This window comes from Taeniopygia guttata, chromosome 4A, assembly GCF_048771995.1.
Source record: "Taeniopygia guttata chromosome 4A, bTaeGut7.mat, whole genome shotgun sequence".
NCBI classification, from domain to species: Eukaryota; Metazoa; Chordata; class Aves; order Passeriformes; family Estrildidae; genus Taeniopygia; species Taeniopygia guttata.
Window position 1 is genome coordinate 15,444,448 of NC_133029.1, and position 23,923 is coordinate 15,468,370.

General features: G+C 51.1%; 2 protein-coding genes across 2 annotated transcripts; one reads left to right on the plus strand and one right to left on the minus strand.

Annotated features, from left to right (window-relative positions):
- Positions 1 to 190: 190 nt before the first annotated feature.
- LOC100230348 (putative glutamine amidotransferase-like class 1 domain-containing protein 3B, mitochondrial) lies at positions 191 to 4,301 on the minus strand. Its single transcript, XM_002198938.6, has 4 exons — positions 4,105 to 4,301; positions 2,372 to 2,543; positions 1,929 to 2,130; positions 191 to 894 (listed from the first exon to the last, which is right to left on the minus strand). Exons 1-4 carry the CDS (start codon positions 4,210 to 4,212, stop codon positions 702 to 704), a joined length of 675 nt encoding a protein of 224 aa, XP_002198974.3. The 5' UTR covers positions 4,213 to 4,301; the 3' UTR covers positions 191 to 701.
- A 2,898-nt stretch (positions 4,302 to 7,199) lies between these two features.
- On the plus strand, positions 7,200 to 16,493 carry LOC100232337 (uncharacterized). Its single transcript, XM_030272819.4, has 9 exons — positions 7,200 to 7,410; positions 8,299 to 8,412; positions 9,070 to 10,755; positions 11,408 to 11,507; positions 12,110 to 12,258; positions 12,426 to 12,538; positions 13,043 to 13,132; positions 14,158 to 14,280; positions 14,787 to 16,493. The coding sequence occupies exons 1-9, from the start codon at positions 7,362 to 7,364 to the stop codon at positions 14,967 to 14,969; spliced, it is 2,607 nt and encodes an 868-aa protein (XP_030128679.4). The 5' UTR covers positions 7,200 to 7,361; the 3' UTR covers positions 14,970 to 16,493.
- Positions 16,494 to 23,923: the final 7,430 nt, after the last annotated feature.

Consider the following 23,923-nt stretch of genomic DNA (forward strand, 5'->3'; position numbering starts at 1 on the left):
CAGAGCTGGCTGGTGGGGCTGGTCCTGCTCTCACCAGTGTCCCATTCCTGCTCCAGTCTGGGTTCTGACAAATCCCAGCAAAACAAGGGGGAGAATGGTGCTGGGGATTTCTTCCTGTATCATTTTCCCAAATGACCCAGAGGTTGTCCTGATCCAGAGGGAAAGGCAGAGACAGGAGCAGAGTTCAGAATTCAGTAGAAGCATCAGGTTTTTATTTGGGAGCAGAACTGGGTTCCTTCCCTTGGCCACAATTCACTGCTCTGAGGGAGGGGTTGGGGAGCAGCCGACCCTGGGCCCTGTGGGAGCCTGTGGCAGGGATAGGTGGGATACTGGGATGGAATTCCTCCCTGTGAGGGTGGGGAGGCCCTGGCACAGAGTGCCCAGAGAAGCTGTGGCTTTCCCTGGATCCCTGGAAGTGTCCAAGGCCAAGTTGGAGCAGCCTGGGATAGTGGAAGGGGAGGAGATTGGAACAAGATGAGCTTTAAGGTCCCTCCCAACCCAAACCATCCCACGATCCCATGGCAGCTCCCAGCCCAGCTCCTGCCAGTGAGCGACGTGTCCTTGGCAGAGCACAACTCCGAGATTCCCCCTCCTCAGCAGCCACCAGAGGGCTGGGGCAGAGCTCCTGAGCATCACTTCTGCTGTTGCTGTGTGAGGGGAAGGACATTATCCACGGAGAGGAGCTGGGTGCCCGGGGGAGCTCAGGCCAGCCTGAGCACTTCCCGCACCATTTTCCCGATGCCGTCGTGGACGTGGTGGATGGGGGCGTTGCACATGAAGGCGCTGGTGCTCACCAGGCGGTTCCTGGCGTCCACGTGGACCTCGCTGACCTGGCTGTTCACGTGCCTGCAGCCCAGCTCCCTCATGGCCTCAGCAGTCTTGGCATAAGGCCACCTGCAAGGGAATGGGGAATGAAAACCTGGAGTGGGGAATCTCCTACACTCCTACACTGGAAGGGCCAGAGGGAAGATTCTCTGGTCACTGCAGAAAACCTGTTCTGTAGCATCCAAGACTTCCTGCTCGAGGAGTTTCTCCAGGACTATGCAACAGGAAAACCTCCTGTTCACATGAGTTAAAAATCTGAAGTAAAGCCAAAATGAGGCCTGAAGTTCCACTTTGGATGCTCCACTACCTAATTCTGCCCACTCCAGTGTTCATGTTAATATAAGCCTGGGAAGATTTGAGTGAAAAGAGACTTCAAAGCCCACCCAGTGCCACCTCTACCATGCCCAAGGACACCTTCCACTGTCCCAGGCTACTGCCAGCCCCATCCAGCCTGGCCTTGGGCACTGCCAGGAAGGGAGCAGCCACAGCTTCCCTGGGCAACAATTAGATTTAGGTTTGGAGTGGGTTTTTCCACCAACTTCCTCTGAGCTAGTGACAAAACCCCTTCGTAGCAAAAGCCATCAACGTTCCTTGCCTGCCCTTGGGAGAATCCAAGCACAGCTTCCCTGTAGGACTGAAGACAGTTTCATTCCCTCCCTCTCTTCCCACCCCAAGCCTTGGGTAACCATCTTGTTCCTGCCTTGGATCTGCTTAGCTTGGACTCAGCAAAGGCTTTTACTACCCTAGGTCTGTGAGGCTTCAGGGGGGCAAATATTTAATTTAAAATAATAATACATTACATTTAAATTAATTAAAGTGTCTTATTCAAAGCCATCAGAGTTGTGGAAACAAGTCACAAAAATGCAAACAGATCGGGTGTTACATCATTCCTTCTGCTGTGCAGAGAAATGATAAAATTTTCCCTGTTAAGTCCCCAAGAGGGCTGGAGTTGCTGAAGGTCCCACTGGAGGCAGCAGAGCTGAGTTCTCAGCAATAGCGTTCAGCTCCTTGTGAGACTTCCACCACCTGGCCAGGATTCCTGGGGACTTTGGGGGGACCCTGGTGTGGCTGTCACCAACCCCCCCCCGGGGGGTGACACTCACTGCTCACACTCCGTGTCGTGTCCCACGGTCACCTCACAGCCCGGGAAGATTTTGGCTGCCAGCACTGGGGAGATGCAGCACAGCCCGATGGGTTTGTGGGCAGCGTGGAATGCCCTCAGGACATCCTCCACCTCTTTGGAGACGCTGCAGTTCTTGCCCTGCGTGGCCCAAGTGCTCAGGTTTTTTGCCACCCCGAAGCCACCTGAGGAAAGAGAAGCAGTTTAGGCTGGAGATTATGTCCAGGGCAGGACTTTTGCCAGGTGGTGGAATGCTCAGGTGCATTGGATGGTTGGCAGCATTTGTCCAGAATCAAGAAAAGAATTAAAATCGTCTCTCCTTCCAAGCCCTGCTCCAGCCTGTCCCTCTCCATCCCACAACTCCCACATCATTCCAGACCTATGGAATATCTGAGCTGTGGACAGGCAGACCCCACACAATCCTACCTGGAATGATGAGGGCATCCAGCCCCTTGACATCCAGCGTAGCCAGGTCCTTGATGTTGCCTCTGGCTATCCTGGCACTTTCCACCAGGACATTGCGCTGCTCTGGCGTTGGCTGCCCCTTCACGTGGTCCACCACGTGCATCTGGGGGATGTTGGGAGCATAAACCTCAGCCTGGAGTGAGGGGAAAGGGCTGTTATCCTTCAGGAATGATGGAGAAATGTGGGAAAGGCACAGGCAGTGAGAGGGAATGCTGAGGGGCTTTCTTGGGAAAGAGCTGGCATGGAGGAAGGAGGGAAGGGAGGAAGGAAACTTCCAGTAGTTTGTGCCCAGAACTGTTTGTCTGGGGGGCTGTAGAGTCCACCCATATCCCAATAAATCTCTCTTGCTGGGTGACCACCCAGAGAGCTGCTGACCCACCCCATCTCCCACCAGGACAAGACTTGGGGTTTCCTCTCCCTACCAACTGTTTTCTGAAAGCTATTTCTGGAAAATGCTTTCCCTTCCTTTAGCACTTTCAAGCTCTATTCTGAAATTAAGAGTGGAGGGTGGTGAACAGATTTTGGGACTGTCCCTCCTTGTGCAGTTCTGGGCCGCACAATTTAAGAAGGATTTAAGGAACAACAAGGTGTCCCAAGGAGGACAGGGCTGGAAGGAATGTCCTTGTGAGGAACAGCTGAGGACTCCAGAATTATCTAGGTGGGAGACAAAAGAAGCTGAGGGGCAACCTCATGGCAGGTTCCCGTGCAGAGGGAGGTACTGAGCTCTTCCTTCCAGCTGAAATATTCCATTCTGTGCTGTGATTGAAATGACGCCCGAGTTTCCTCCACTAGAGGCCCCTGCCGATCCAGGGTTGAGGGAGGGATGGGCTCCGAACCTGCTAGGTTGGGATGTGGCAGGATGGAAGGACTGCAGCAGCTCCAGAGCTCCAGGAGAGGAAAAGGCAAAATTACACAGAGTGGAGAAAACGCCTGGCCAAGTCTCATCCTGGAGCCAAACAGCGAGGGCAGGGTTGGAATGGTTTGGAACTGGGGGGGCTGGCACAGGTAGGTCACCCCTGTGCCTCTGTGTTCCACTGAGCAATTCCCATTCCCAGGGAGTCGGCTCTGACCCGGACACCTGGGTGGCCACAGCTGAGGGTGATGCTCCAGAGGTTTTCTCTCCCTCCTTCCCCAGTCTCACAGAGCAGCTCTCCCAACTTTTAAAGCAGCTGCACCATTTTTACTCTTCAAGTTAATTCACAAACCCCTATCTGTTCTCTTATCCCTGAAAGTGTCCCAGGTCTGGCTGGACAGGCTTTGGAGCACCCTGGGACAACAGAAGGTGTCCCTGCCCATGGCAGGGGATGGGAATGGATGAGCTTTAAAGTCCTTCCCAATCCAAACCATTCTGGGATTCTCTGATTCTATTTTCACTTCTACTCTTTGAAGATTTTAAAAAGACGAACTTCAAACAGCCCAAACTGTCTTTTAAACAGAGATACCAGGAGAGAGAAGAGGATGTGAAGCCAGAAGCGAAGGCGTTCAGCAAAGTCTCTTGGAGAGTTTGGATGCAGAGCCCCACTCCAATCCCTTTGTACAGCCCAACTGAGCAGGGAGTTCTCCACGCCGTTCCCAGTGACTCCAGGCACCGCTGCTTGGATTTTGGGGAGTTTGTCCCAGAGACAAGGAGGAGAGAGGCTGAGGAGCAGAGTCGGGAAAAGGAGCCCGGGCAGGACCCTGCGGGTGCCTCTTACCTGAGCCCCCTCCCGGCTGAGATGCACCAGCACCGCCGAAGCCTCGTGGATCTCGCTGCCATCGAACACCCCGCAGCCAGCCAGCACCACGGCCACCCTCTTTGCCATGGTCCCCCGGGAGCCGAGGGTTCCCCGGAGAGCCGCAGCCGCTGGGAGTGAGCTCCGCTGGCCGCCCGCAGCTCTTTATAGCGCCAGCCCTCCCCAGAGCAGGTGGGGCCGCGAGGGTTGGGCTGAGTTTCTTACTGGCAAGGAGGTTTTATTTCCAGTTCCACAGGCAGGCAGGGCATATAAATATTATTTGTTTCCTCAACTGGCTGCTGCCTTACAGATCTTCCTCCCAGCACGTTGCCTGCAGGGCAGCCCCAGCTGACATGCCCTGCTCAACAGAGCAGCTGTGTTTTTCCTCCTCCGCTGTTGATTTTCCATTCCAGTTCAGACTGAAGGACCAAAACCTTTGCACAGGAGATGGTATCAAAGGGAGCCTGCCCAGAGCCGGGGTTTCAGCCTTCTCTGACCCATTCTTTGAACCCTGCACTGCTTTAGACTTCTAACACCAACATTTCCTTTTCGGCTTCTGAATGTTCCCTCCCTCAGATCTCATCTCTCAAAAGTGGATATTTTACACTTTGCTGCAGTTGTTTGCTGGCTTTTGCACCCTGAGTTAAAATGTTAATGAAGTCATAGAGTTGGAAAGGACCCCACAACGTCCAACTCCTGGCCCTGCATAGGCACCCCAACAATCCCACCCTCTGCCTGAGAGCATTGTCCAAGCACTTCTTCATCTCTGGAACAATGGGATTCTTCATTAACAGCACCATCTCTCCATTTATTTAATTCCAGGGAAGTGGCACTGGGAACTGGGGGAGCCCTGAGCTCTGGAGGGGCCCTGGCAGCCAGATTCAGTGTCTGGAGCTTGTTCCTCCCACCCTAGCTCTGCTCTCGTGGAGATGATCCTGTACCTCTCTATTTCAGCCCGGTCCTGGTGAAATAACTGTGCCCTGTGGAGGCTGAGAGAACAAAAACCTCCCACAACATGGCTGCAGGGTGTTTTTCAGGGGTTATTTATAAGACATGTTCCTTGGGGCTCTGTCATTTTTGGGAGAGACGTGAAGCACACCCTGTGGGTAATGAATTCGTGGCTTGGCAGTGTTTGGTCAGGGCAGGCCTGAGGAGGAGGCTCACTGCTGCTGTTTGGGACTTCATTTATGACATGTTTCTACCAAAATTAGGTATTTCAGGCACCCAACTGCTACCTGAACAAGCAAGAACAAGAAATGTGTGGCAGAGGCCTTGCAGTCCCACTAACCCAACCCAGACTGTGCCTCTCAGTTACTTTTACTGCCCAGAACAGGAATTAAGTTGAGATATGCATAAAAAACATCCAAAGCCTTTTCTCTGCTGCTTTGTTTCTCTATCTAAGGAATCCTAACTATGGTTGAGGGGTGTATTATTTCCTCTTGCATAGAAAAACAGCCAAATGATGTTGCAACCTGAACAGGTAATTTCTCCTTCCTGCAGCTGCTTCAGGAGCAGTCCCACTAGCCATGGAATGAAGTAGCCAGAGGCTGAGGATTTCCACAGCCTGCCTGCTGCAAACCCCATCAGTCACCCCTGCCTGTTGTAAACTGGCTGGGCTGGTTCCCCTTACTGGGGTGATTGGTGCAACTGGACCAGCCAGGTTTGATCCCTCCCCTTGGAAAAACATCTGTCACAACAGACATGCCAGCCCTAAAGATCTCTCTGCAACGAAGAGCTGAATGATAAATGACATTTCTCAGCTGAGTTATTCCAGCCTGGGTGGCCTTGGCTGTACAGATTTGTTGTGGGCATTGGTGTTGACAAGTGGCTTTAATCTGCATTAAGGTTCTAAGTGAGGAGGGGTGGGAAGGGACCCTCTTCCTGCAGGGTGAGCACAGTTAGAGATACCAGGAAAGTTTGGGAGCAGTGAAGGGGATCCAGCTGGATCCAGCTGCCATTGTGCTGCGGCTGGCTCAGGGGCAGGAGGAGCAGGGTCTTGATGAGCAGAGTGCCTGGTGCTCTGGGGTCGTTCTGGATGCTGTCACAGCTCCAACACACCTTGGATGATCCCACAGTGCTGATGTGAGCTCCAGCCAGTGCAGCTCCCAGCCCCATCCCCAGCAGCTTTCCTGTCCTGCTGCCCTGGCTGTGGAACAGGATTTATGGGGGATCACAGAGCAGGATCTGCTGAGGGGAACATCAGAGCTGGCTGCTGGAGGAGCTCTGCAGAGCCATCCCTGGGCAGCCCAAGAGTATCAGTGAAAAACTCTGCATGCTGTTCTGCACCTTTTACCTTGTCAGGAGAGTGGGAATTGCTTTAACTGGAGCTGAGTCCCTCAAGGGAACAGTCCCTACACTGCTCCATCCCCACAAACAACACAACAGAGGAACCAAGCTCTGTCAGCTCTCACAGAACAGTTCTCTGACAATTCCCACCTGAGCCATGACTCAACACGATCCCCAAGCCAGCGCTTTCTGCAGCCTCCCCTCCATCCATAAATACCTTTGTGCCCTGACCACACATTCCCTATGGGGAGCAGCAGGAAGCTGCCCACAGGTCCTTCATGTCCCCTTGGGGACACAATCCTGGCAATGTTGGACACTCACTCCCGACCTGGAAAGCCAGCGAGGCTCCTCTGGGCTGGAGGAGATGGATGTGGAGTGACAGATGGACAGAAGTCACCTTTAAGGGAATGGCACTGGGTCTGCCCTGGGTTTGCCCAGCTCAGGGGGCTGGTGCCAGGCATTCAGAGCTGTGACAGGGACAAACAGCAGGCCCGTGGCCAGTGTCAGGAGAAACAAGTGGTCCCCAAGGACCTACTGGGCTTGCAGAGGGCTTGTTTGCTCCATCAAGGTGGATGCTTGCAAAAACCTTCATTTTAACCAGTGTAATTTCCTCACTGGCAGGAGCAAAAAAAAAAAGGCAGCAACAGCAATAAACCCTCAGCCTTATTTTTCAAGTGTCTTTTTGAACAAGGGTTAATCAACAGTAAAATTAAGAGGCCCCTGGAGGGAGCTACCAGCAGCCCACGCTGACTCACAGCCCCAAATTTACTGCAGCCAGAACTTCATTTGCATTTCCTCCCGCATGCAGAGAGGAGCAGGAACAGAAGAGGTTTGTAGGGAAAAGGGGTGGAGAGCAGGGAGGACCGGCGGCAGCGGCGATGGTTTGGTTATAAAGAGATGGGAGGAAAGAGAGGCAGCAGTGCAGCCCTCGGCCGGGGCTGCGGCGCGCAGGGATGGGCGAGTCACTGCATTCCTGCATCGGGCTCCTGGGCATTTCCGCAGGTAGGGACCGCTCCTGGCATCCTGGCACGGGGCACGGGCTTGGGACGAGCTTTCCGGGACACCCTCCTTTTCCGAGGGGGCTAAAGAGGCTGTTTATCCACAGGCTTCTCTGCCTGGGGTGAGTTTTTCTATCCAGAGATCCCTGCGCCTGCTTTGGCGGCCAACAAAATATTTGTGTTGGCTTCCAAGGGCTGGCCTGAAGTTTTGTACTCGTTCCACGTTGGGTGGGAAGCAAATCCAAACTTTTTCATAGTCACTATAGTAAATCATCTTGGTTTGGATGCAATTTCCTCCCCTTTCCTTTTCCAGCCCTTCTCTGTTTTCTGTGTTCACTCCCTTTTCACTTGTTCCTCCTTTGTGTTCCATCTTCCCAAACTGTTTCAGCTGCTTTTCCATCAGTACACGTCTGGAGGGATCAGCTGCAGGGTGTGTGTGTCTGTCTGCCTTTTGTGGATTTTTTACCTATTTTTACCTTTATCTGGAAACATGGGAGCACTTTCACACTCTTTCATACATTCCCAGGATGGTTTGGGTTGGAAGGGACCTTAAAGATGATCCAGCTCCATCCCCTGCCATGGGCAGGGACAACTTCCCGTTGACCCAGCTGCTCCAAACCCCAATATCTAACCTGACCTTGATGGGATGGGGCATCCACAACCTCTCTGGGCAACCTCAAATGACTAATTCCAATCTTTTTCAAACCAGGCACCCAGAGAGAAGTGAGACCTTGGGCACAAACCGAGTCACACTCCCCCAGCTCCTTAGGCTTTCCTATTTGCAGATCTTGCACTGTTATTTTCCTTCTATTCCCTGCTCTGTCCACCCTATTCTCTCATGGTTTTTGGGCCAGGTTTACAAGCTCTGTGTGCTTCCCTCTCTATCCCACAGGATCTCTCCTGCTGGCCGTGCATTTGTACAGCTCCGGCCGCGCCGCGCCGCTGATCCCCAGCACGGCTCTGGGAGTGCTGCTGCTGGTTGTGTCGGCTCTCCTGGCGTATGCAGGTAAGACCATGGATTGAAATGTCCATGGGTAAATTCCAAGAGACAGCGCCTCTACTTATCTGAGAGAAAAAAATCACTGCCTAGAACAAAACCCAGACTTTCTAGAAGGAATGTTGAATTATTTATTCTTTGTAACTCATAGCAACATGAAATCACAGAATCATCAAGTCACTGAATTGTTCAGGTTGGAAAAGACCTTGAAGACTGTCAAACCCAACCATCAACCAGCACCACCACCATGGTCACCATTTGCAATGTCCTCAGGTGCCACATCCGTGTGTCTTTTGAACATTTCCAGGGATGGGGACTCCATCACTGCCCTGGGCAGCTGTGCCAGGACTGGACAATCCTTCCCATGAGAAATTTTCTCTGATACTCAATCTAAACCTCCCCCAGCACAACCTGAGGCCATTTCCTCTTGTCCTGACTCTTGTTCCCTGGGAGAAGAGCCTGAGCCCTCACTACAACCTCCTTCCTGGTAATTGTAGAGTGGGATAAGGCTCCTCCTGATCCTTCTTTTCTCCAGGACAAATCCATCATCAGGCATGACCTGTGCTGATCCTTGCCCTGTAGTGATCTTGCTTCCCGCCTTTCCTACCTCCTGCTTCCCACACTGTGCTGTCTGAAACCACAGCCCTGTCTCCGTTTGTTCCGCAGGAATCCGGAGAAGCCTCAGGAACGCCTCCCTGCTGGTGTCCCTGTGCCTGACCATATCAGCCCTCTGGAGTGGCTATGGAGTGATCCTCATCCTGGCAGGGCAGGGAGTGCTGCCCGGCCCGGGGGATGCCCGCGATGCCCTGCTGCCAGGCCTGGCCACCTTCACCCTGGCCCTGCTCCTGCTGGCCGTGGTGGGCTTCCTCTGCGGAGAGCCCCTCCTGGCCCTGGTGGCTGCTGCCATGTCCCTGGCTGGTGCCCATGAGGTGGCCCTGCACTTCAGCTCCTCACTCGGCCCCTCGGCCGTGGCGTGCAGTCACCTCAGTGTCTGCTTGGTCGGGGGCTACTTTGCTCTGGGGAGGATCCTCTACCTCCTGACCAAAGGGAAAGTTGCCCTCCCTGGCACGGATCTTGCAGAGAAAAAGGCCCAGGAGCAGGGCCGGGGCAGCGCTGGCAGCACCAACCCCTTTGCAGCCCCCGGGCTGCTCCTGAACATGCTGTCAGCCAGTGTCTTCTGCTGCAGGCTCCTGGGAGTCACCCACAGGCTCTTCCTGGGCCACGTGCCCTGGCTGTGGGCAGCTGGCACCTACCAGATTGGCATCTGTGTGTTGTCCTACCGTGCAATGGATGTTCTCATGGCCACAGCCTTTGGCTTCACTTCCATCCTCAAATTCGCTGGAGGTTACTGCCTCCTGTACCCCGCCTGGCAGCCAGAGGAGCCGTCTCTCCCGACCCCATTCCTGGTGGTGTTCTCCATTCTTTTTGCTGTCTTGACTCTTTTTCTGTCCCTTCAGAGCCCTGTGGATGGCCTGTACTTGCTGGTTTTTGTCACCTACTGCATTGCCTTGGCTTGCAGTCCCAGGGGTTTTTTTGCAGGTGGCCCCCAAGGCGTGGCTGTGGCCATTTTTGTGGCCTCAGCCTTGGTGGCTCTGATTCACCTGTACAATGTGAGGGCCAGGGCCAAGATCCCAACAGGGAAGGGTGTTGTGAAGGCCCTCCTTGCTCGCAGCAGCCTCCTGAAGCTCCGGGAGGGGCCAGACCTCCACGCTCCCTACCTGGGCTATTCCAAGTATGCCGATGCAGAAGCCCTTACCTATGCCTGCAGTGTCCTGGCTTCCTTTGCTCTAACAGCCACAGGAGACCCCCAGGCTCCTCTTGCCACTGTTGTCATTCCATGGGTGGTGGTAGCTGGTGGGATCCTGAAGCTCCTTGGTGGCTCAGTGGCTTTTGCCCGGGGTAAAACCCTGGAGAGCAGTGCCTTTATCCTCTACTCTGTCATGTGGATCATCTGGGGCCTGACAAGGTATGGTGGCCTCTATGGCACTGCCAGAAGCTTTCATGCAGCCGTAGGCATCATTTCCTTCATGCTCTTCAACAGCTTCATTGTCTTCTGCTCGCTCTTCTTAAACATGGCCTGGTTCTTCTACTCCCTCGCCTTCACGCTCATCGCTGTCAGCTTCCTCCTGGATGCCATCCATGCTCTTCCCACTGGATACGACATCGCTGCCACCCTCATCTTTGGGCTGGTCAGCTTTTACTGCTTCCTGGCTGCCCTGGCCAGCAGCACCTTTGAGGGTTGCTGCTTGCCCATGGGGAGGCCCATGGTACAGCTCAGTGGTGTTGGGGCAGGAACGACCAAGTGCCTTCACCTGCCTGCCAGGAAAGCTTCCTCAGTCAAGAGAATCGCAGGTAAGGGAAAAACAGAGGGCACAATGTGGGGATGGACAGGATATTCTGTGAGGTTTTGTAGCAGAACACTCTTAAAAGGACATTGTCCCAGTCAGAGAATCACAGAATGGTTTAAGGGAAAGGAACCACAGAATGGTTTTGAGGGAATGGTTGAGGGAAATGGTTTTAAGGGAAAGGACCTTAAAGCCCATCTTGTTCCATGGGCAGGGACACCTGCCACTGGACCAGGTTACTCCAAGCCCCATCCAGCCTGGCCTTGATGTGGAAAGCTGGATGATGTGGTGATGTTTTGGTAAAGTAGGCCAAGTTACAGGAGTCATGAGCTGAGTAGAGCAGCAAATTCCCTGCTGTGTCTCCTGCATCATTTCCCTGTGTCCTGATCTGCTCTGAGACCCTCCAGGAATCCTCCAGGCTGTGGCTAACACCCAAAGCTTTGCACAGAGAGAGCAGAGCCAATGCTTGGTCCTTGCTCTCTCCACTCTGTCCCAGAACCTCCCTAAATGCCAGATATCCCCTTGGAGGAATGTGGGAAAATGCACTGCCAGAGCAGGGACAAGGAGAGGAGAGCACCACATTGCGTGACAACTCTGCCACGGGAATCACACCCCTCCCCTGTCACTCAAGGGCTCCTGCCCTGCTCCCATGCCAACAGATATCCTGAGGAACGGCGGCACCTGTGGCATCCCCACGGACACCGTGTACGTGCTGGTGGCCGCCTGCAGCCGGCCTGACGCCGTGGAGAAAGCTCACCGGTGAGTCCTGGCACCCGGGCTGGGCTCAGGAACCTTCCAGAACTCAGAGCTGCTGCTGAGTGCTGGCTGCAACACCCACTGAGAGCAAGGCAGCTCAGCCTCGGTGGGAACAGCAAGGGGGGGAGAAGATCCAGGTGAGGCAAGGAGGGAATTGAGCTGCAGTTCTGTTCTGGGACACTGAAGGCTGATGGAGCCAGGTAACTTGGGCACCACAAGAAGCCCAAACCAGTAGCAAATGGGGCAGGGGGTTTATTGTTCTTACTTGGAGGTACATGTTGTCACAACAAAACCCCTTTGGTGTGAGCTGGAGCCCCTCAAATTGGTGGGGTTTTCTTCAGGACTTGGGCTGTTGGGAGCTTTACCCATCACTACACAGGAAGTTAAAGCCTTGATTTGGAAACAGATATTCCTGATTGGCAGTAGCCAGTAAAGTTCCTTCCCATCCAGTCAGTGGTTGAACAGTCCTACTTCTTCTCCAGACTGGTGACCTGAGGCAGAGCCTACACACCTTCTCTTAGCTCTGGATGTCTCCAATAGTTTCCTTTCCTTGAATTTAAATCTTCATCTTACTTCCAGCCTCACCTTTTCTTCCCTCATTCCAGGTCCAAGCGCCAGGCTCAGGATCGCCCCATGTCCCTCTGGATTTCCAGCCTAAAGCAACTGGAACCTGCCAAGCATTTGTTCACTCCCCTCCTGTGGGACTTCATGGAGGCTGCCTGGCCATCTCCCATTAGCTTGGTCATTCCCAGAGGTGAGGAAATGCTGTTAGTGCCAAGTTCTCTGGAGAGCTTTGGCTTTGAAATTCCTAAAACTGTGAACCCCTGCAACACCACATATTCCATAGGGATATTTCTGTTACAATCGTTGTGTTTGGGCTGATGTAAATCTCTAAGTGCTGAGTGGCTCTGCTTGGTGCAGGTGAATGGGTGGATTTCCTGGGAATGAAGGACTCTGCTAAGTACGTTGGGACCCCCCAGAGTGTGGCCATCCGCATTCCCGACTGCTCTGTCACCACGCACCTCATCGACCTGGTGAGTCAGAGCACCTCAGCCCTGATCCCTTCTTTGAGAAGGGCTGGGGCCTGCAGGCAGCTGGGAGGGATTTTATGGCAGCAAAGAGGGGGAAAGGAGCAACCACCAGGTCAGGAAATCAGAGTGCCCTTAACAGACACAGTTTCATTTCCAACGTAGAACACTGTTGGAAGCAGGGACTTCTCTGAGGCCAGAATAACTTCAGAAGGTGCAGAAAGTGGCCACAGGAGCTGTGATACCCTGAGTTTGCTAGGTTTAGGCAAGTGCTCTTGCTGGAAAACAAGATGTCATTTCATGGCCATCATCACTAAACCCAAATTTGTCAGTGCTGGTCACTCACACACAGTTTGGTGGGGCTGTGGTTGACGGCAAAAAAAGTGCCTCAACCTGTGTGAGCCACACTGAGCTCTCTTCAGAGTCACAGATGAAGTTCAGAGCTCGAATCACCTGTTCTGTCCCAAAAGTCCTGCTCAGAGCTTTGACTGTCATTTTTTCTGTCGCCAGGTTGGCCCCATTGTGGTCACATCAGCCAACCCAACTGGAGAGGCTGACACAACCCACCACAACCAAGTGTATGCCAAGCTGGGAGATAAGGTAACCAAGAGATGTGGGGATGGGAAAGCGCAACCACTTTGTTTCCAGAAGGCAAATCAATAGATGGTATCAGGAATCTGGGGAAGCCTCTAATTCAAAAAAATCTCGTGGATGCGCCTTATGCTGGTGTCAAAGAGGAAGAAGATTTAAAAGCACAGGTCTTGGTGTGAAACTAAAACTCTCTGCTTTGCACAGTGTAGTTATGGCTTGGCAACACGAGTGGGTTCATATTCCAACATGGGATGATGGGAGCAATAAAAAATTAATTATTGCTTACAAGCAAGCAAATGCTGGTGCCTGGATGTGCCAGGGCTCCAGCTGGCATTGGGCTGTGAGAACTCAGGGATTCCCCTCTAAGGCTGGAGCTGGTCCAAAACTGGTACCAAGCTCCAAAATACTCCTGGCTGTTAGAGCTTCCATGGAAGTGCCATGGTCATGGCCTTTCATTGGTTTAGGTGGGAGATCAGGAAAGGTTCTTCCTCCAGAGGGTGCTGGCACTGCCCAAGCTCCCCAGGGAATGAGCACGGCCCCGAGGCTGCCAAAGTGCCAGGAGCCTCTGGAAGGGTGGAATAGTTGGGGTGTCCTGTGCAGGACCAGGGGTTGGATTGATGGTGCCTGTGGATCCTTCCAGTTCCAGATTATTCCATGATTCTAAGATTTCACTGCTGAATTCTGAGGGTTTTACATTTTGTGTCATCACAGCAGCTTTAAACAAGAGGTGATGCAAATCTTCCACCTCTAGCTCCTCAAAAATTAAAACTTCATACACATTTTCTTTGTGGATGGGACTTCTCCAGAGCTCCTCAGCTGCTGTAAACCTGCCTGTGCTGTGCTGTGCTGCTGACCTGCACCCTGCAGAGCTCTCGCTGTCCTTGCTTTGAGGTTCATTCACTCCAAATCTAGCCCTGGTGTCACTGCAGCGGGGCAGGAAGGAGCAACATTGCCTTTGATGAGAACTACTTGTTGTTGAGAGGGAAACTCTCCCTTTCCAAGAGGAATTTGATGTGGAAATTTGCTGGTTTTAGGTGGATGCAGTTCTTTGTGGTGGGCCTTCTCCAGAGAACATTGCCTCCACCGTGGTGGACTGCACCAAGATCGACAGTGGGAACATTGGATTCTTCCGAGTCGGCATCATCCCCAAGTCTCAGGTGAAGTTCAGTTGCATTTAATTTCCATTCCCTTTCTCCATTGAATGAGTTTCAACCTGGGGCTTCCTAATTCAGTAAGGAGACAAAGAAGTCTGTGGTAGCATGAGGAGTTATCCCAGGCTGGTGTGAGGGACAAGAGCAGAGCTATGTGCTTCTGTCCTGACCCTGCTCCAGAGCACCTCTGTGGAACTGGGGAATGGGAAATGTGGGACTGATTCATCCATGGAAAGGACTCTGAAATCCAAGGTCACGGACCTTTATGGGGTGGGCTCTCCATGTTCAGCCATCCCAGACACCTCTGAGCACAGAAATTATTTGTGTCATCCCAAAACCGAGCCAGACACTTGAAAGAGATCTTGTGGAAGGTGTCCCTGCCTATGAGAGACATTTAAAGATCACTTCCAACCCATTGTTTTATGATTATTTGATTATTTCAACAGCTGGAGAAGAAATCAGTGCTCTCCCTTAATTCCTAACCTACTCCCAGCTGTGTCTCCTCATTCCAGGTGCTGCAGATCCTGGAGCAGGTGCAGAAGAAACACCTGGTGGTCCCTAGCATTGGCCCTTGCCCCACAAAAGGCTGGGAAGAGCTCCAGAGTCGTGGCCACGCTGTGCCCAACGGGGTGGGCAGAGCTGCCTTGGTGGAGCCAGGGCTGGATCCCGATCCCGAGCATCACACCCGCTTCTGACTCCCACAGCTCCGTGCTCACCGCGACGTCGGCTGCTGGAAAATGCCATTTCGGCCAAACTGGGGAACGGGAGAGGCTGCCCAGCTGCAGGGGTGACTCACTTGTCTTTCTGTGGACACTGCTCAATTATCCCAGTGCGGTGCTGCCTCGCAAACCACAGGCACCCAGAAGGAACATCTTCTCTTAGGGACACTGCCAGCTTTCCCTGGAGATCAGTCACGGCCAAAGCAGACTTTCCTTTGGTGATAAGCTGGTCCCAAAGTTACAGAGCTTTATCCCTGACACTGGGAGGCAATTCCTTGGATTTGGGGCATGGAGTGAGGCGAAGCGGTGCAGAATTACCTGGTGGGGGAAAAACACTGCATGAAACTTGAATCACACAGAATCTTTTCGGTGGGAAAAGACCTCTCCAATCCTTGAGTCCAGCTGTCCCCCCAGCACTGCCAATGCCACCACTGACCCGTGTCCCCAAGTGCCACACCACGTGGGGAAGGAGGAGGGGAGGTGTGTCCAGGTGCTTTGCTGGTGGGCACAATGGACTTGGCAAAGTCTGGGCTGGGAGCTGGGGGTGTCTCCTGCTGTGCTTTTTCCAGAGAGAGGTCACCCATGTTTGACCCCACCTGGGAGGTCTTTCCTCTGTTGGGAGAGCCCAACACTCCAAAGAAATGCCATGATCTGAGGTGCCATTTCTGTATTTCACACTCAGTGTCAGGATGGAATTCCCATCTGATGACTCCAATGTTATATCCTTAAAGGTGCTGGAGCTTTAGGGAAGACCCTCCCTTCCCATGTTAGGAATTTCAGGAGGGCAATCTCCAAGTGTTTGAGAAAGCCAGGAGCTGGTCTCTTGCCTTACAGCCCAACTCTTCCCATCTCATGGCACGTTTCCTCCAGAGTGCAAATTCCATAGGATCAGAGGAAGGAATTCCAGCCACTCCAGGCAGTCATTTGTCTTCTCCAGCTTCTCTGCAAGCTGCTGAAATACAGGGAAGGAGTTGGAGCTCACCCATGACCTTACTGGCATCACTGGGATGTGGTGGGATGGCTCCTGGAGTGCAGCAATGGGAGGATGTCGACTTTTTAGGAAGGACAGGCAGTGTGGAGTGGTGGCTGCTGAGCAGGAAGAGTTGGGAAGGAGTCTCAAACCTTCATGAGGAGTTTTCCTTGGCAAACACTGCAGTTATGGCTTGTTCCATCTCCAAAAACTGCTGATCTTATTCTTACCTGACTCAGGTGCAAGGTGCTGATTAAACTGCAGCTGAAACTAATCCATTGATCATTTATTTCACCTGAAGCTGTGCTGGAATTTAAGGATAAAAGTGGTGCAGTCAGAGGAGCTCAACCTCCAAAACTCTGCCAAAATGGGCTCTCCTCAACTTGTCCTCACAGAGCTGGCTCTCTTCCTGCAGAGAAAATTCCAGAGAATTAATGTGTTCAATAATTTTGCTGGTCTACTTCATGTATCTCCTTGGAGTTTATCAAAACTGGTTTTTAGAAAGCAATAAAATATTTTCAATAAACAGATACCATGCAGGGATGTGCAATTGTGACAAAACCTTGTGGGGCAACGGGTTCCGGATGTTGGTGTTCCTGGACATGCAGGATCCAAACAGGATCTCAGGAGAAAATCAAATTGTGACACTTCCAGGGTGGGGAGGAGGAGGGGGGGAGAAGATAACTCTTCACAGCAGCTCCTGGTACCAGCTCAAAAATGCCAAGGCTGAATTTCACCCCTTAATCGCTAGAAAAACCCCATCAGCACCAAAATCGGAGGGAATGTGAGGGAATCTGAGGTAAGAAGTGGGAATTTGGAGAGGTGCTGAGACTTCACAAAGCCTTTTGGTGAGGGAAAACTGCCCTGGCTTGAATATACCATATGCTGCTGCCCTGTGCTGCAAATAATGATTTTTTAGTGTGGCACAAGTTAAAAGTGGCTCAAAAAACTGTGTTCTTCTCTTGACGCTTTGTCTGGATCCATTTTTCTTCTTTGTCTCCATATTTTTTTTTGTTTTTATTCACAGAAAAGTTGGTTTCAGTCTTGGGACGCTGGGGGAAGCATTTCTCACTTTGCTGAAGTGAGACAAGGAGAGGTTTCATTTCAGGCATGATTTTGCCCCACCCACAGCTCTCCCCTGTACCAGCAAATCAGAAAGGAACTGTTTAGGAAAAAGGGGATTTAAATGGGATCTTTCACTTAAATCAAGGCAAAAAAAATACTTCTACTATTTCCACAGTTTCCCAGCATTTAAGGGGAAGCAAAACATTTTTGAAGAGAAGTGGAGAGAGGAAAAATGTTGCTGTTTTATGTGGCAAATCCAGCCAGAAAGAGCTGAGATAAACATTTGAATATTTGGCTACATGTGCTGAAAAATCACAGATCTAATCTATTTTGGGCTATCAACAAGAATATTTTCATTGCTAAGACTGGAGGTTATGGTGAAAAACGGTTGTCCAGGCCTCCTCAAGGGAAAGCCTCACTGAGCCCTTTTGTCCTGCTCCAGGGAAAGGAACCACTCCTGTGTTCTGGATAAGAGGGACAGAAGGGAGTGTGAGGTCCACAGACCTCCACCACAGAAGGAGGAAAACCAGAAGAGACTCCTCTGAAACCAATTTTGGTTGCATTGTCAATGTCTCGGAGATCTTTAGGCCTGAAATGTCACCCTGGGAGACAAAACAACCTCATGAATGGGGTTCTTTGTGAACCAGCCAACTCTGCAATCCCACTGGGGTTGGAAACAACCCGGGAAGAAGGGCTGTCCCACCTTCCTTCTGCCCTTTGTGGAGTCTAGACATCCGTGTCAATGGAAAAAAGAATAAATAAGGATGTAAAAGAAGTGTATTTTCCAGTGGCAGGAAAAAGCCAGCTCACCCTTCGAGAATAGAGCAGTGCCATGGGGACAGGAACTGAGTCAGTGCCATTGCCCAGGACGTGTTGGTGGGGTGGGCAGAGCGCTTCCTTCCCCAAGGGCGGCTTCCCAACCACGTCTGGGGCCACACCAGCCCAGCAGAAGCCTTGGGATATGGGCAGGAATGTCCCTTGGCCACTTCTAACCTACATGAACTGGGAGCTTGGTGGGGATGGGAGCATCAGAACTGATGTTCTTGGAGATCTTTTCCAACCTTATTGGTTCTATGGTTTTATGACTTTTCTCTTAGGTTCTTTCTCCTGAAGAGACAAAGTCTGCCTGTGGCTTGGGATGGGGTATGGGGTGAAGGAAAAGCTTGATTGGGTCATCTTCAGTCAAAGCCAAGCCCAGTGGTCTTGGCTGGGTTGAGGGCACAGCTTCTGCAAACGGCCCACAGTGGGTTCTTGTCACACTCACTTTGTTGCGTTCTTCCCTCTGCTCCTCCGTTTCCCAGCAGCAGCCTGGGGTTATTCCTGCAAAAGCACCAGATGATCAGCTCTGCCAGCAATGCAGGAACACCGTTGCTCAAAATCCTGTGGCAGGTTTTCAGCTGCTCCACAGAACACCTGGGATTTAACACCTGAGAGGGCTGAGCTGTGGTGTCCAGCTAAGACACCTGTCTAGGGCCATCCTGGGGTCCCCACGTTCCTGCCAGAGGGAATACTGGGTTTAGAGATGGCTGGGTGATAGCAACTGGGCCCTCAGCCAAAGCAAGGAATAACTGCTAAATCTCAGAATCCCAGACTGCCTGGGGTTGGAAAGGACCTCAAAGCCCATCTCATTCCAACCCCTGCCATGGCAGTGACATATTCCACTATCCTAGGATGCTCCAAGCCCCAGTGTCCAACCTGGCCTTGGACATTTTGTCCTTTGCTGTGCATCTCCCATGTTGTGACTGATGCTCCTGGAGCTGCCTGCTGTGGAACAGCAGCAGAGAATTTATCTCCCAAGGGAATCGATGGATTATGTACAAAACCTTGGAGGAAAAAATAGCTTTCTGGAAATCAAGTTTTTAAGACTTAACAACGATTAATGGGATTAATAAAATCCAGTTGTGACTCCATCATGTTCTTTCTTTTTGCTTCCCCTCTGAATTGAAGATTTCCATCCCCTCTTTCTGCAGGACACTGCCAGCTGGGGCTGAGGGAGGAAAGGCTCTGTGGGAGCTGCATCCTTGGGCAGATACTGGTGAGTTTATGGGGTCACTGGATTCCCCTGCTCCATCCCCATGGGTGCTACCCCTCTCCTCCTCCTTCCCAACCCTACAATCGCTCCAGGCCCTCCTTCCCTTGCAAAACCAACTGAGTCCTAATTGGAAGCACAGGATTCTATTGTGGAAATTAGGAATGGCAAAAGAAGTGAGGAATAAGGAAGGGATAAGGGAGGAACAGACATGAAAGCTCAGGGCTGTTTTGGAAGTGAAGAAGAATCCAAGTCCAGACAGTTGGACTGATGATCCCAGTGCCAGCGGATCCCAGGGGATAACAGAGCAGTCAGGGCAGGGGGTCATGTGGGCTGGATGGGGAGGTCTGCCCTGAACATCCAGTTCAGCAGCTCCAATAAATACCTCGAGTGAAAATCTCATGTTAAAGGGTCAACACTGTCAGTTCTTGTGAGAGATTTTCATTCTTTCCTGCAAAACATGAAGAGATCTCACTCATGTTATTATCTTGTTCTAGATAGAAAAACCCAGGTATTTCAGCAAATTCTTCTGCTCTGGCCACGAGATGGATGTCAGGGTTGGGACAGTTGTCCTGAGAGAGGTTCTGCTGTCCCAGCAGCTGTGGAACAGTCACTGAGGTCCCTCCAAGTCACCTCTGAGGAACCTCATGTTCTCACATCCTGCTGCAGAAGAAGATTCTTTGACCATCTTTGTGCAGTTCTCATGGGCCCATCCCAAATTTAGAGACATAACTGGCATTCCTTGTTCACTCAGGTGATCATCTCATCGAGGGGGATTCCCCATGTGAGCAACTCCGTTCTCACACCCCATTTTTCATGTGATCCACCAGCAGGAAGTAACGTGGGCCTTTTGTGAAGTGTTTTTGTTCCATGAGAAGTTTCAGTAAATACCCAGCCCCAAACTCCTCCCCTGACACCAATTCCCGAAGTGCTACAACGCCTTCCTCCTTTGATCTCCTGTGTATCTCTGCTGGTTTACACCACACAATCACTCTCTTTTCTGCTGAATCAATGTGGATTCAGGTGATCATTCCCACTGCTGTGGGTTCCTGCATGACCCAGTGACCCAGCATCACTCAGTGAAGACTCCCTAAAGGACCAGGACATGCCCTGGTTTCCTCAGGAATTCTTTAGAACCCGGAGGGTGGGTGGGTATCAACAGCACCCACCCTACCCCAATCACCCCCACCTTATCTCCTCAAAATTCCCAAAAGTCCCCAAACCACCTCTGGCATCCTGTGCCTGCAGCCTGCCCAAGGTCCCTATTGTCCCACACTGGGTTATCAGATCCTACATGACCCAAGGGGTCCCATAGACCTCTCTCCCCCTCATTCCCAACCCTACAATTGCTCCAGGCCCTCCTTCCCTTGCAAAACCAACTGAGTCCTAATTGGAAGCACAGGATTCTTTTGTGGGAATAAGAAATGGCAAAACAAGCGAGGAATAAGGAAGGGATAAGGTAGGAGCAGACATGGAAGCTCACTGCTGTTTTGGAAGTGAAAAAAGAAACCAAGTCCAGACAGTTGGACTGATGATCTTACCAACCCCAGCGGGTCCATGACTCCATAACTGCTGGGACATGGGGTACAGGCTCCTTGGCCACAGGAACAGCTGGGCTGGGCTTTCCACAGACATTTCATGGTGATCCTGTTCTCCAGCTCACTTCCAAGCTCTCACTCAAAGACCTGAGATGTGAGTCAAGGGAAGGTGGAAGCCTTGTCCAGGTCTCTTCATTGCTAAACCTTGACATGAAACAGCAGCTCTGGGGGGTTCATAACTGAGCAGCCTGGCCCAGTGGAGCTGTCCCTGCCCATGGGAGCCCAATGAGATGGGTTTAAGGTCCCTCCCAACCCAAACCAATCTGGAGTTTTGGGATTACTGGAATGGGTTATGCTCAGCTGTGTGTGGATCCTTTGAGGTTGCCTTCTTGTGGTGCTACAGATTCTGAAGATTTTTTAACTTTCTGGACATGCTTTGTGCAGAACAATTCCTCCTGTCCATTGAGGAAGTGAGTCCCACCAGGTCTCTGGTGGAAGGATAGGAGTTGGTTGTGTACGTGTCTTCACAGGTTGTTTCTTCCTCCTACTCTGCACGAAATTACATTGAAATTGATAAAATGCAAGTTCACAGAGATGTGACCTAACTGTCACCAGGAAGATGCATTTTCCTGTCTCATAAAATTATCTGACGAATGGAATTCTTTGATCAATCAGTGAAAAAAAAACCCAAGAAGAAGGAAGGAGATAGGTATGGGCAGGGCAGAACCGAAACCTGCTTTGATGTGGGGCAGCTCTGGGAAGGAAGTCACCAACTCGTGGAAGGAAGGACTAGTCCTAAGAAGGACTTCCTTATTTTTAGACTAAACCATGAGTTGGTAAAAGCTGCTGTAAGAGAATCCAAGCACGAGGATGAGTTGGTTCTCTGTGCTGAGACAGAGGTGGAAATTCAGTTCTCTGGGAAGCTGAGGCGACCAAATCCTGCTTTCCTGAGAAAGAAGCCCCCTCTGAGGCACGGGAGCCCTGGTGGTGCCCAAATGTGCTGCCACCCCCCAGGCATTGGTCCCTCGGTCCCAGAACAGGCCTGGCCATGGTCACTCCTCAATATTCCCATCACAGTCTCCTGGAGCACAGATTGAATGTCCTGCACCACCACTGGCATTGGTGCAATTTAATTCCTTGACAACGTGAACACTCAGTTTTGTACCAGCGCTTTCTGCCAGTGTTTCTTTTAATAAAAGAATTAATAAAAGAATGTTCTGCTACCTAAAGCCTCCTCTCCCATCCCTGCCTCTCCTTCCCTCTCCCTGCACACACTCTGGGCTGCTCCTCTCTGCCAAACCTGGTCCCCATCCCTGAAAATGATTTCACTGGAGCTCAGCTTACTTTGGAGCAAACACCAAGGTGAGAAGGGGGTAGAAATGATTGAACCCATCCACAAGAGAGATTTAGGGACCCATAGGACAAGGTTTGCATCCTTTACCCCTAACTCTGGTTGACATTGCTGTTTCCATTGGGGGATAAGCCTTCCCATTGGGAATGAGCCTTCTCCAGGGTGCAGCAGAATGGAAAACACAACAAGAGGTGTTAAAAATCAGCAACAGCTCTGATGAAAGGCCCTTGTGTTTAGAGAGCCTGACTAAAGGAATTGAGGGCTCCCGTTGTTGATCTAAGGGAGGTGTGTTTGTTTCCCTCTAAACTTGCAGAAACACCGGCAGAGGCTGTGGAGACCGGGGGAATTTACTTTGGAAGAATTGCGGGAGTGTGACGATGGGGACCTTGCTCCAGGCCCCAATGTTCTTGTGCTGGGTTTATGTGTCAGAGCCCCAGCCCGGTGCTGCTCACCCCTGTGGGGCATGGGGTCTAAGACATTTTCCAGCCTAGTTTGTCCTGGGAACTGCTCAGAGCCCAGTAACCAATTCCATCATATATTTGGCTAAAGTGGCAGAACCAACAACATAATCAAAGAACCCCAGAATTGTTTAGGTTTAAATATCTGGGAATTAGAGATTATCTCGTTCCATGGTCAGGGACAACCTTCACTGTCCCAGGCTGCTCTAAGCCCCATCCAGCTGGGCCTGGGACACTTCCAGAGATGCAGCATCTCCAGTATATCTCTACCACGAGAAAGTCTTTTTGATAAAATGCTGTGAATTACATTTCACAATAAATCAATTACATTTCACAATAAATCAATTCTTTGCCATTTATCTGAGATTTATCAGCGAACCCAGCAAATCTTTGTTCCACGACCTCCATGATGTTGGTCGGAAATTCCCAGGTGTGTGTGCAAGGCACAAACGACCTAGTCCAGTGGAAGGTATCCCAAGGCAGGGGCTGGGAAAAGGGTGATCCTTAAGGTCCCTCCTGACCCAAAGCATTTTATGATCTGATTCCCCTAAACATGTTTTTTTTTGAAGGAAATACTTCCCTTTACTTAGCAGCACCACTGAAAAATTAAATTTGTTTCCTTCTTTGCAGCAAAGAGAGGTGAGAGCTTGTTCCTGGCACAAACTGATTGTTCCATTTATTGTGTTAATTAAAAATCCCCTGTTTTTCTTCTTTATCACCTGATGGTGGAAAACAGGTGCAGAGCAAACACCTCTGACCCATAATTACTCCTGAGTCACCAGAACACTCATGAGATGCAAATGCCAAAGTGAGCAGCCCAGACTATGGTGACTGTTTGGGGTTTTTTTTCCTCTAACAAAACTTGTTTGTTTCCTTACTTAGTAAATTATAAAAACTCCATTACTGCATAAAATTTTACACCCCTGGCTCAGCTGCCTATAAGTACAGACAGTTTATTGATTTCATTGTGCTCTACTGGGAGGGGACTCTTTACATACATTTTATAAGGAAATACTAATCCTGGTTCTCCCTGAAATTAAGTCTTAAACTCCTGTAATTTTCTTATCTTGCCTCACTTATAGCATAAATTCTGGATTTTTTTGTAGCTCTGGTTGGAATTTGTTTCTATTATCACCCCTGATTTCCAACCCAGTGCTTTTCTCAAGGTCTGACACATCCCAAGCTCCCTTTACCTGCTGCAGAGACCCAGAGGTAACTTTTCCATCCTTGCCTGGATTTATCAAATCCTGGCCATTTGGTGTGAGCAGTGAAGGGGCAGCTGGGGAACTCCACACCCTTCCCTGGAGCTGACACCTCCCATGGCACCAACATGGAGATGGTCTAACACAGTCCCAGATCCTGAATCAAAAAGGGACCTTCTCCTTTTCTATTTTCTTGGGGTTTTTCTGCTGTTCCAGCAGTTTATAGCCAATATTAACAAACCTCGCTTGCTCAGGAAGTTCAAGTCGTTTTTCAAGCATTAAGGTGTTTAAACATGAGAGGAGTCCCGTGTTGTGGG